The sequence below is a fragment of the Taudactylus pleione genome, unplaced genomic scaffold (assembly GCF_031769625.1).
Source record: "Taudactylus pleione unplaced genomic scaffold, aTauple2 ptg000006l, whole genome shotgun sequence".
Classification (NCBI taxonomy): domain Eukaryota; kingdom Metazoa; phylum Chordata; class Amphibia; order Anura; family Myobatrachidae; genus Taudactylus; species Taudactylus pleione.
In genome coordinates, this window is record NW_028284409.1 from 12,373,849 (window position 1) to 12,387,249 (window position 13,401).

The 13,401-nt window shown below is 42.2% G+C and overlaps 1 protein-coding gene across 1 annotated transcript in view; it reads right to left on the reverse strand.

Annotated features, from left to right (window-relative positions):
* The window catches only part of IFNGR1 (interferon gamma receptor 1), a 46,563-nt gene extending 34,168 nt beyond the window's left edge, over nucleotides 1-12,395 (reverse strand). The window contains exon 1 of the mRNA XM_088453004.1: nucleotides 12,147-12,395. Within this exon, the coding sequence (XP_088309130.1) occupies nucleotides 12,147-12,258 (112 nt within the window). The 5' untranslated portion in view covers nucleotides 12,259-12,395. The remainder of the gene's footprint in view (nucleotides 1-12,146) is intronic.
* Between the last annotated feature and the right edge of the window lie 1,006 nt (nucleotides 12,396-13,401).

The window sequence follows — 13,401 nt, forward strand, 5'->3', positions numbered from 1 at the left end:
CTCATCTCCCATGAACATTACAATGAGTTCAATATACTCCAAGGCGTTCACAGTCACCAGATCTCAATTCTTTTGGCTAGAGTGGATGGGAGATTCCCAGCATTGATGTGCAGCCAACTTATCTGCAACTGCATAATGTTTTTATGCCAACAAAGACCAGGGGTTACATTTAGAAAGTGCCAGTTTTGCTGGAGTTTTTAAACTCCTGCACATTGCCAGCAAACTGAAGCACCAAACCACTGAATTTACTAGTCAGTGGTTTTGTCAAAGTTTTGTAAACTTCAGGGGATTTCCATCTTTTTTGTGGTGCTCTAGTTCCTGGAATTTTGAACAAACCACCATAAAACTACAGCGTCTATGAAAATCGGGAAGCTGGCATCCTTCAGCTTGGCTCGGAAGCTGGTGGCGGCTGCTGCTGTGTCCAGCTGGCAGCACCCCCACCTCCCCTGCTCCCACAGCTATCTCCTCCCGGCCAGGGGGCAACCCCATCTCCTTCCTTCCAGCCAGCAGAAGCTCCGCCTCCTCTACCTTTCGTGTGTCCAATCACTACTGGCCACAGTGATCAGGCAGTACAGACACAGATATGTGCGTGTTTGTGTGTGTATATATATATATATATATATATATATATATATACATATATACACACACGCACACACAGTGCATTAGGAAAGTATTCAAAGCGTTTCACTTTTTCCACATTTTGTTATGTTAAATCCTTATTCCAAAATGGAATAAATTCATTTTTGACCTCAAAATTTTACACACAATACACCATAATGACGTGTAAAAAGTTTTTAGTTTTTTTGAGATTTTTGCAAATTTAATGAAAAGAAAGAAAAACTAACAAATCACATGTACACAAGTATTCACAGCCTTTGCCATGAAGCTCACAATTGAGCTCAGGTGCATCCTGTTTCCACTAATCATCCTTGAGATGTTCCTACAGCTTAATTGGAGTCCACCTGTGGGAAATTCAGTTGATTGGACATGATTTTGAAAGGCATACACCCGTCTATATATGGTCCCACACTTGACAGTGCATGTCAGAGCACAAACCATACCAAGGACACCCCAAATATGTACTCTCACAATCCCTCTATCTGATTTCAATATACTCTGCAAACTGGAATCTCATTTATGCACTGCTCTGAAAAAGAACTGTAGACACAATAGTGCACATGACCTTCATTTAGTCTACATACAGACCACAGATATACAAGTACTGTAAATAAAATCTCAGAAAAGTTTTGTTTTAAAGCTTACCACTACGCCTCTTCTCAAGGTGTGATTTGCGGTCTGACACCAATGAATGGAAACAATAATTGCTTGTCTGCTGCACACTACAAAAGTAACTATTATAAAAATCACCAACCAGCAAAGAAGAAACTGAAACAGTTGGTTGTGATTGTAAAGTTTGTGGGATAAGTGTCAAACCATACACTTTCCTAGAGTATAAACTCTGATTGTAGTGCAGAGTTTACCTACTTATCTTGCAAAAGGGAACACAGAAAACCACGTATACAAACACTACAAAATGCAGACCTGTACTGCCATTTATTTGACATTATTAGCATGAATGCTCCCATTTCTTCGCCAAGAGCAATTGAGGGTGCATTCCCACTTGCTGGTCATTGCAATTGCACTTGTAAAAGGTGGGGTTGTGCGAGTATATTGGAAATATTCCTGCACACCCTGAATATATATAATGGGATGTTCTACCTGATGAGACTTATTGCAGGCACAGAAACAGACAAATCTCAGGTGCACAACTCCAAATTACTGATAATATATAAATTTTGCAATCAATAGAAGCTTTCAGCATAATCATGGCCAAAGTTATGGGTCTACCCACCATATTCCGGTAACCTCTTTAGGGTAGGTCCCTAACATACTAGGGTTCAAATCCAGAGCGCAGGTCACCCCTAAATCAGCGCAGCCTAGCCACCTCAGGGCATTGCCATAGTGAGAAAAGTGAAGAAAAAAAAGTAAGAGCAGCTATGGCTGCATAGAAAGGTGAAACTACAAATATAACGAAACAAAGTATTAAAATTGTGCAGAAAAGAAAGAATGTGTTATGATGCAATGCCCTGGAGCAGACCAACCAGACCCACGCCCCCCAAAAAATTGTAGGACATACCTAAAATTGTGCCCATTAATAGTGTGCTTATACTATACCAGATTCCATGCTTTTAAACCAATAAGAGAGGGGTGTTAGGCTGAAGGCGTCTTCTTTCCTTCAGATGTGCAATAAAGCACATTAAATGGAGTATATAGGTTGTGCAAGTGTCTGCTTTCTATAAATGTTGCTGAATGCTACAAAGTACAGATATGAACAGCTATATTGTTGCCAATGGCGTGGTAAATCGCGCCATGCATAGCGCCTCCATAGGTATGCATGGTGCGATCACAGTGCGCCCATAGCGTGGCGTATTCAGTCGCGGGGAATAGCATGGCATGATGTGTGCGCACGTTTGTGGCGTGATCAGCCACAAAGTAACTGGGTGTATCTGTAGAAGGAAATTGATTTCATACTCTGCACTATTTCCTATAGAGCGTATTGCTCGTTGCTCGTCTTGTCTGAAGCATATTGTGTTTCTGCATGCAGTCCCCCCCCCCCGCGCTTTTCCATATATCATTTCATATTTCCACATAGTCGAGTACAGAACAATCACTTCTCCTTTTATTCATTAGCTGTGTCTTCAGCTTGCTGACAAAGCTGACAGACAATTTCAGTCAGCACTCTCCTCCGCATCCTCTGACCAGATGTCAAACCATGGACAAGACTCCTCATACCAAGTTTCCTGACAAATGGCCGTGCAAACTGGACATCACAGCACACACACAACTGTATATTTAGTAGATCAAAACATCCTGATTTCCACTGTTTTCAAAATAGTTTAAAACGTCAGAGACATTACATCCTGCGCCAATCTGATCTCTTGGGATAAATGTAAAAATCCTTGTTGAGCAGAGATAGCAAACATTCAGAATATCTGCCATGAGAAAACACAATGCATTTAAAGCATCCTAAATATATCAGGTCTGTGCTGAGGTATGAAATACTTTGCAGACCATAATGTCAAATTATGATTTAAAAAATTAGACTGTGGGATTCTATGACCCTGACAATGTCAATAAGGAACTTATAATGAATATCACCTTTTGTGCCCTAGAGGGGTGTCGAAGCTGGATAATTGGCTGAGACAAGATCAGCTTAAAATAAGATCGAAACTACGCCATCTTGCGAATGGCCGCAAGACACCATTTTGGAAATTAGATCGGCAAGACGCCATTTTGCGAATGGCCGCTCAGCGCCATTTTAGTTAAACTCACACTTAAGTACATATGGCGATGCTATTATTACCATACCACATACACACATGTGTTAACATGTCGCACATTAGCGAATGTATAATACCCCGCATGCGAACGCTGTTTATTAGCTGCATGCGTGCACATCTGCCCCAAATCAGATAAACCTAACTAGTGTCTTTTTCCAAACCCCTAATACTTACATAAAGCACAATCACACAAAAGGTTCCATAGCTGTAAAGTATAAGATCAAAGTTTTATTTATTTATTACAAATGCTGTGAAATAAAGGCTCTTTTGGTATCTAAGGTTTAATACGTGATAAGTAAGCCATGTTTGGTATTATACTGATCTGCACTCTCTCAACAGTATTACGGTATCATCGGTGTGAAGATCGCAACATGCATTCTCAACTTATGGACCGTAGAGACTTAAAGCACCAAAATGTACATTGTGAAACCAACAGCCTAGATTTGCATGAGGCGGGAAAACGGAGGCAACAATTAGAGGCTGTTCTGTGTCCATTTGAATCAACCTGTTAAATGCCCTGTAACAAATGCACCGTGATGGGGAACCAATGGGATCAGCAACAAACCTCTCTATTGTGTTGTCTGTTTCTGTAAGGGTATAAATGTGTGCGTTGTGAGCCCAGTCTGGAGTCTTCTTGCTGATTGCTGATTGATGGAGGTTTCTTGCTGATGCCGGTATCTGGTCCAGAGCACATGCGTATGTATAACTGTATCTTGGGTCTGTATAATTCTTTGCGCTAAATCGTACTTAGATCACAGCATGTAACTGACTGTACTTCATACTTACCTACCTTTAAAAATCTCTTCCCGGGAGAAGCCCGGGCAAGAGAAGCAGCAGGGGGGCGATGGGGGCGGGGCCTAACTATTAGCGTCATTAAGCCCCGCCCCCTCGTGGCAAAACTGCCGCTATTGGGTGCAATTTACATAGGGGCGGGGCCAAATGCTGTGATTCATGCAGAATCACAAATTAAGCCCCGCCCCCTTCACGGAGACCCACGATCATAGCGGGTATTCTCCTCATTCTGCCCACTTCACTAGGAAGTGGGCAGAATGCGGGAGAAATGCCTACCCTTCCGGGGGTGCGGGGGGTTACCCGAAAAATCGGGAGCCTCCCGCGAAAACCGGGAGGGTAGGCATGTATGCTGTACTTTACTTGACTAATACTTTGTGCTTTGGAAACACATGTTCAAGGTATCAGTATCCTAAGGGGAGCCATCTTGTCCGTGGTTTAACGTAAGAGGATGTGGCGGATTGTGCTGGCTTTTCCAAGTGTAATACTGGACAGCGATCTATATAACATCTTTACAATTAAATAAGGCAAATTTATATTCGCTACAGATCTTTATAAGAGGAATGAGAGAAAAAAATACTAATAAAAGGTACTTTCTTTCACCTAGTGTGTTCTTGTACAACCAGCTGTTTTTGGAATTAAGTTGTTGATTACTGGAATAATTTACCTGATAAAATGTATTTATGTTTATTTTGAAATTGCTGGTTGAAATTTTACTAGGCCACATGCTTTAGATTTAATTGAACAAATGTTATTTTATGCAAAACAGTATCTCTCGTTTACAATAGTCAGTTGGCTGCATTATGATCGATAATAGAATTCTCTTTGTCAGGTAAATATACATTAAAAGAGGTGATCTTTATAGAAATTTACACTAATTTGGTCCTTCTGGCCTCGATTTTATGTGAACCCCGGGATACTATAATAGTAGGAATTAAGGGCCTAATGAGACATGAAACTTATAAAAATGACAATGAGTTCATCCTTAACAAATAACATTGCCTTTTTCAATTTTTATTTGTCTTTACAACTGTAAGTACTGTCTAGACTATATTGCAGTGGTTTCCAAACTGAGTGTTGTGGCACCCTTGGGTGCCTCGGGCACCTACAGGGGTGCCACAGGTTGGTGGTCCAATGATAGACAAAACCAGAGCTGGTGGCTGCCAATCATAAAAGGATGTGCACAGGCACCCCAGCAAATTACCTAACTGAACTTTTGTGTGGTCTGTCTATGGAATATAATATACAGAATATACATATATATATACACAATATATATATTATATATATATATATATAATCTTTATTATATGTTGAACAGATGAACATTTGATATGAAAATAGGGAGGAGGACTTTGAAAAATCATAAGCTTTCCGAAATGGTCAGGCTAAAAATATGAAACAAGAAGGAAGCATTCAGCTGTCCACAAAACGGAAGACTACATACGGCTTTGGCAATCATGTGCCTAATAAACTGAAGGTATCCTCCTGCAAGATTATGCAATTATACTTCCTCTGAATTCCTCTGGTTTCAAACAAACAACAAGTACATACTATTTGCTTGTGTTTTTTCATTGTAGAGATTTTTATCATAACCTATTTAGAGACCTATAGCGACATTTCAATACTGTACTGCTAAAGCATAATTTTGCGACACAGACTAGTATTGCGCTAGCTGGTGCATACAGTATATAAAAAGGCTAAAAAATCAAATGTAATAATGTAAATAACTTGCAGATTCAACATGCTTAAGAGTCGCATTGTTAAAGGGAAATGTCATGCCTACATACTCTTGTAGTCCCATGATCCCCCAAATCAGCAACCATTGCAATTCAGCATAATATGCTTAGATTATTCACACAGCTGATTTACGATGCTGCATTAACAAACTTCATCTGCAGAAGAACACATTCAAACTCCAGGCTGTGGGACTTGCGTGAGTTATCCTTCAAGATCATATCAGAGTGGTACATTTAATTTTATTGTAATGTAAGTTTTATTAGCAGGGCTGACAAAGACACTTTTTGGCTTTTGGCATGAAGGATAAAGGTAAAGAAAAAAGAGGAATTTTCACAGAAGTGGGCAACACGAAACTAAAGGTGGGTATCCACTAAACGATAAAGTGGACGATTTGAACAATAACGCTATAGTTCATCGTCTGCAATATCGTTCAGTGTGTATGCTATCAACGACCAGCGATGCGCACTCCCGCTGGTTGTTGACAATATCTTTCATCGCCCGTACCTGCAGGGCAACCTGACAATATCAACAGGTTCTGCAAGTACGGGGAAGAGGGAGGGTGCTGGCACTGAATTATATCGTTAATGATATCGTTCAGTGTGGATGCTCAATGTCGTTAACGACATTGAGCCCGGCACTGCAGGGAAAACACTAGATGATATCGCTCATGGAGCTTATAGTCTAGTGAATACACGCCTTTAGAGGTGAACCACAATTTTAGGTGTAGCGTCACATATTCTATTTCAGTGTTTTTGCGCGTGTATGTGTGTATATATAGATAGTTATACACTGAAGTGTCAAAAGTCAAGGGATAGATGCCTAGTATCTTGTAGGAACCCCTCTAGCCTGTGAAAGTGCAACAACTCAACGTGGCATCGATTCCACAAGTGGACAGAAGACCTCTGGAGTGATGTAGCCCCATGCCATCTGGATAGCTTCCCACAGCTCCATGATATTTGTAGGTGCATGATTTTGGGTGAGAGTGGACCTCTCCGCCATGTCCCATAAATGCTAGATTGGGTTCATGTCGGGCAAACATGGTGGCCACGCCAATTCGTTGGAACTCTCAAGAATGCTCTTTGAACCAATTCTGGAAAACTTGGGACCGATGGCGGTGCATTTTCCTGCTGGAATATTCTATCGTTGCAAGGGTACCTGAGTCCATGAAGGGCTGCAAATGGTCATCAAGCAATACAATGTTGCAGTTACCAGTCAATGACAACAGGTGGACCAGCAGACCCAACCTATACCACGTGAATATACCCCACACCATTATAGAACCACCATCAGCCTGCACGGTGCCTTGTTGCCAACTGGGGTCCATGATCTCATGGGGTCTGCACCACACCGGAATCCTACCATCAGACCGAAACAACTGGAACCGTGACTCACTGGACCACACCTCATTTTGCCAGTCCTCCAGGGGTCCAATTAGCGACGTCATGTTAACAGGGGTACTCTGGTGGGTCTTCTGCACCCATATCCCATGGAAGCTAAAGAACGCTACAGTGTTCTACTGAGAATGCATCTGGTACCTCCTGCATTGAATGTGGATGTGATTTGAGCCAGTGTCACTTGTCTATTACCACAGAAAATTCTGACCAGAAGCCGCTGGCCACAATCATTAAGCACCCGTGGTGGCCCACTGCACTGTCCTCGGTGGATGGTAATGCCTTCCATGAGGTACTCCCGGAACACAGGTGACACTGTCGGTCGAGAAATGTTGAATGTCCACACAACATTGGAAATGAAATGTCCCATCTGTCGAGCACCCACTATCATGCCCCCCATTCGAACAATAATTCAAATCGCCTTGCCATGAACAGCCTAGCTGATGTTCAAACTGACTCACAAGATGTCATATTACAAGTGATGCAGGTCTGGGCATTTCCAAGATATCCCAGTACGGTGATGACACCTGCCATTACCTTTATATACTGCTATCCCATGATTTTTGGCACTTAAACCATATATATTTTTCCTTTTTTTCTGGGGGAGGGGGGGCGCCAAAATCTAACTTGCCTCCAGGCGACTGGGATGAACTCACGCCACTAGGTGGTACGGGCAAAAAACATGAGGACTCTGACATGGGACGGGACGAGATTAGTTTAAAACATATAAACTTTGTTTATGGCCAAATAATATTTCTCTTGTGCTACATTCTGTATATTCAGATTTGTACAGATTGGTCAAGACAAGGGCTGACAACTTTTCCATTAATATTAATATAGTGCATTTATATTGTCATGCAACTTAGGGGCCTATGTATTAATAATGGCATTGCCACAAATATCAGTCCATATTGTAGGAGAAATAATAATGTTTTAGTACATAGCAGGGATAATTAAAGCGGCGAGTGGATGAAGGTGTTATGTAACAATTTTGTAAAACATTACTTCTTTTAATGGATGAAGGTGTTATGACCTAGGGATCATAGTAACAATGTTATTTTAAATGTTGGTAGTCTATTAATATATTTTGTGGAACAAAGTGCTATGTCCAATTCAGGTCAAATTTATCTTTATTAGTACATATCTCAGTTTATTCTAAACTTAACATAACTCCTTCATCCACTTGCCTCAATTATGTAATACAGCGGTTCTCAATTACAATCCTAAAGTACTCCGAACAGGTCATGTTTTCTGTATTTCTTTAATTATGCACAACTGAGTTAATCTATTTTGCTAGCTCAGAAATTACACCACCTGTTTCCACAGATAGAAATCTAGAAAACATGACCTGTTGGGGTACTTGAGAACCACTATATACCATAGCTCAGGGCCGGCTCCTGACATGTTCTGTCAGTGCGGCCGCACAGGGGCGCCCGCCCACCACCCACCTGCTGCAGGTATTATTTTATGGTCAGGGGAGGACGCAGGGAAGAAGCGGGCGGAGGGGAAGCACGGGATGGCGCTGGGTGCAGAGACACCTAGCGCCGGGCCTGCCAGAGCTTCCCAAGCTCTCCCATTACAGTCCAGGTTTTAACGCTATCCATGCTTGAGCACAGGTTACTTAAGGCCTGATTCAGTGATGGACAGTATTGCACAGACGCAAGTAAGCAGCTGTGTAATGCTGTCCAACTCAAATGAAGCAGGAAATGTCTGTAGGAAATAGACACCTGCTTGCTGCTTCTGCGATCCGACTGCATCATCCATAGACGCTGCCATCGCAGCCATCATTAGTGTTGGTTGCTGCTTCGGCTAAGTTGCATAAGCTTACTCAGCCTGGCAAGTTCCTGTCAGCTTGGAAGGCAAGGATATCTGTGTCCACCGACGTAGACCCTGGCCTTGTTCCTTTTAGAAAACACCCTTGTTTCCGGGAACACTGGCCAGCCACACCCCCGCTCCCCAAACGATGTAGCATTATTGACATGATTGACTTGGGGAATCTGCGAGTGAGATTGCAGGACCCGTTCTGCACAGGTCCTGCGCAGACCCCAAAATATCTGAGATGTACGCAAATCGGGTTAGCGTACATCTCTGAATAAGACCCTTAATTAGTACCTCAGTAAATTTGATTTGACCATCTCAATTCAAGCATGGATAACCTTAATATCTGGACTGTAATGGAGTTTGGGAAACTCTGCTATATACACTATGACGCGCTATGTACTAATAATTTCTACAGGGACCACTCTTTCAATAAATTTTTGTCCTTGTGAAATACTTCCCGGCAGATTGGAGCTGTCTGATATTTTCGAAAGACTCCTCTACGGTTCAGTTTGCAAGAGTTTTCACCAGAGGTCAGAGGTAAGCAGTAGAGGGATTACAATATCCCTCTCCTCCAAAAATGCCTCCATAGGCATAAAGCTCTAACCTTTGAGACCAAGCTAAAACAAAATATTCTTTCTGGAGCTTTGTATATAGTGGTCAGACTGCAGTCCCCAGTGAGAATAATAGGGACTGTGGTCTGCAACCCTAATTAGCCTTTGGCAGGAGATTTCTGTGAAAGCTCCTGCATTTCGCTATTGATACATAAACCAGGATACATAACATAATACAGAAAGTGTCATTTTTGCATAACTGATAAATATGCAGCTAAGTCCCTTATAATATGTTACTCACAATTTGAATGTGGTTCAAGCTGTCTTAAGGATCCTTATCTAGGCCCCCTTTAATTAATAATCACTATTGCAATGCGATCTGGGCATGACACCCTTCATACATCTGGGTGAAAATTTATATTTGTGGTTAACGCCGAAAACGGCAGTTTTCGGGGCTTATAATTCAAACATACAATGATAAATGGGCCCCCTAGGAAGTTAAGCAATGTTGACAAAAGAGGAATATGATATATTTATGCTTATAAGTAGATAAAAGGACATACAGACCTGGCTTATTATTCTGGCGCTAACGGTCCCAAATAAAGTAAAATTTTAAAGTGCAATATAAGACACAGGGGTCTATTCAGAATTGATATTTTTACATAAAAAATACGGACACCATGATTTCCGTATCTTTTATGTAAATCCCCTATTCAGTAAGGGGATAATGGAGAAGATAACACAATTATCTTCTCCATTGATTCCCATCTCGCTGAATACCGCACTGTAGGGATCAGGCCATTGATCTCTACAGTGCTTTAACACTTTTTGCTTAAATATCCCGAAAAACTGCAGGGACAGAGGGAAATTTTCCCATAAGTCTCTGCAGCATCTGGTAAGCCCGCCCAGTCTCCGTGCCTGGTTCACGGTGATCACCGACACGTAAGTCACTCTAAGGCTTTTAAACCCCCCGAAATTGACTGATATGTGTATACAGGCTTTATACTAGCCTGTATACATGTATATTAATGTGCAATTATATTTAACATTTATATATAAATGTTAAATATAAAAGCACATAAATATACATGTATACAGGCTAGTATAAAGCCTGTATACACATATCAATCAATTTCGGGAGGCTAAAGCTGTACTTACCCCTCCGCGGTCACCGGGAAGCCAAGACGGAGACTGTTCCCAAGCGTATGACTAAGCATGCGCAGGGAACAAACAGAAGGGATTGTTTTCGGAATCCCGAAAACAATCCCTTCTGTGACATCGCAGGGACAGCGTGTTACCGCAACTGCTGTCCCTGCACAAAATAATGCTGAATAGCTTACATATTATATCATAATTGATAAAATATCATGATGATGTTGCCCGATAATATTCTGGGCAACATCGTCACTGTTGCTGAATAGAGCCAACAGTATACTGTAGGTTTTACAATACATAAATAATTACATAAAACACATTGCTTACTGCCCAAGTTCCAAAATAGAATAATAATACATATTACAAAAAGAATCCAAAACATTTGCTGTGAATTAAAACTATTAAAATGATAAACATTATAGAATGTGGGGCCAGCATTTAGGAACTCCCGATACTTAAATAAAAGCTATTATAGACTCCATTTAAAAATGAGTCATAACCCCTTCAGCAAGTGCTAAAGGGGTTATGACATCTGTGCAGTATTTAGCGAACAGTGATAAGGTTCATCACTGTACCACTTATGTCATCTATAAATTAGTACGGTCCCCATTGCCTTCTAGGCTTTGCCGAGTTCCCACCAGGTTGACGCGCAATATGTATGTGCAGATAGATCCACATGAACATTAGTCAGTAGCCCATCGCCTGCAGCGTTAATCTGCTACAAGCAGAGGATGTCATCTAGGAGGAGAGGAAACCATGAGATCTGCTGGCCAGGTCATTTATATAACATATTGGCATTATTATGATGATCACTGGGATACTAAATGAAATATGCTGCCAGCGATTAGTATCAGTATTAAATGGAGGAACCATTTTATATGATGAGCAAAGCACTATAACAAAGTTATTTGTATTAATCGTACAAACTTTTACACTACACAGTAGGGATGGCCATCACCACTACATTCTGTAATTCTGTACTGTGCTGATAAACAGTTGTGCTGGAGAAAACATCCTATCAAACAACTTAACACTACAACACTTGTAAATGATTGCATCAATCAACAGACATATAACAACTATCTGTATTTCATTATAGAGCTGGCAGTAATAGGTCTTTCCTGTGAGATAGACAGTACAACCACCCAGGCCTGCACATACTGTACCACGCCTGTTCAGGGTGTCAGGAATAAACACAGGGACAATGCAATCATATTACAGCGTACAGAGGAAGAATATGATGATCCCTGCTCAGTAGTACACTGCAATGTAGCACAATATACTGTACTGTAATGTAACAATATACTGTACTGCAATGTAAGGCTCCAGCAGACAATGTCGGTACGCCACGTTACCTTTTGGGGGTCCGCTTGTTGGGTCGGGCCTCGCAGTGCCAGGCTCAGCTGTGAGGATAATGGCGAGGAGCAGGAGAGCTGCCTGGTGCTGTACTGGGAAAGCTGCTCCCATGGCGGCGGCGGCGAAGATGTACTTGTACTGTATTAAACAAATGAGCCGCGTAGAAGAAGAAGGAAATGGAAATTCCCTGCGCCCTGTACCGGACTCCCTGCCTGCAGCAACAGCAGCAGACACGCATGTCCCGTGCTCGGAGGACACTCCTCCCCACCATACACCCAGCCTGGTTATTAAAGGGAGACTTATTTCCTTGTACTATGTATATCCATATCCAGGCTACAGTACAAACACAGCAGCGGCTTTAACTCGTTTTTATCAGACCTGCGATAATTGTGCTGCTTGTATATAATTTTCCTGTTCATTGCAGTTATCTGCACTAAGGGGCCTATTAATCAAATATAGCAAAAATGACCTCATTAAAGTTAATTTCTCCTCCCTGCACTTAACAACTATAAGAAATTAGGGGCTCAATTTACCAATGATCCTTATTACCAGCGGCATATTTCGCTTAGTGTCGCACTAATAATACTAACGATTATGCCAGGGCCGTAGCTAGGGTAGTGCGGCCGATGCCATCGCACAGGGCACCACAGGGCAGGGGGTGCTGTTGGGCCTGTCAGATTTCTGTTTATTATCATTCTCACTTATAACTTCCTCTTATTTCATCCCCAGCACCTCCTGGCCTCTCCTATCTCTTCCCTGGCCCTTCCCCATGAAGCCATGGCCCTTTTTTGGGTGTATTATGTCCCTTTGAAAAATGAGGGGGCGCCAATGCTCTTTCTGGCACAGGGCACCAAAAAGTCTAGTTAGGGCTCTGGATTATGCCATTGGTATTTAACATTACACCCCCCTCCGATGAGGTAAAGTGGCACCCCCATTCTCAGAGGCATTCCCCATGCTGTCGCTCGGTCTGCTGTGTCATGCGCATGTGCAATAGAGATGGCTAGTGAGTTAGTGTCTTGTATTGGCCTGGAGGACAGTCGCCAGGGGCGCCGGCCGAGGGGGGGCGCCACCCAGCTGTGCCATCCCCGGCCAGGCGGTAGATACGTGCTGGGTCTTCTCTTCACAAAAAATAAACTTCATCTCAGGGTACCTGCAGGTGCACACTTCAGGAAGCTGCACGGCCCGTTTTTTTTTTGGTGTGGAGAGAAGAAGACCCGACGCGCACGACCAGTGCAGAAGAACGGACAGAGGATC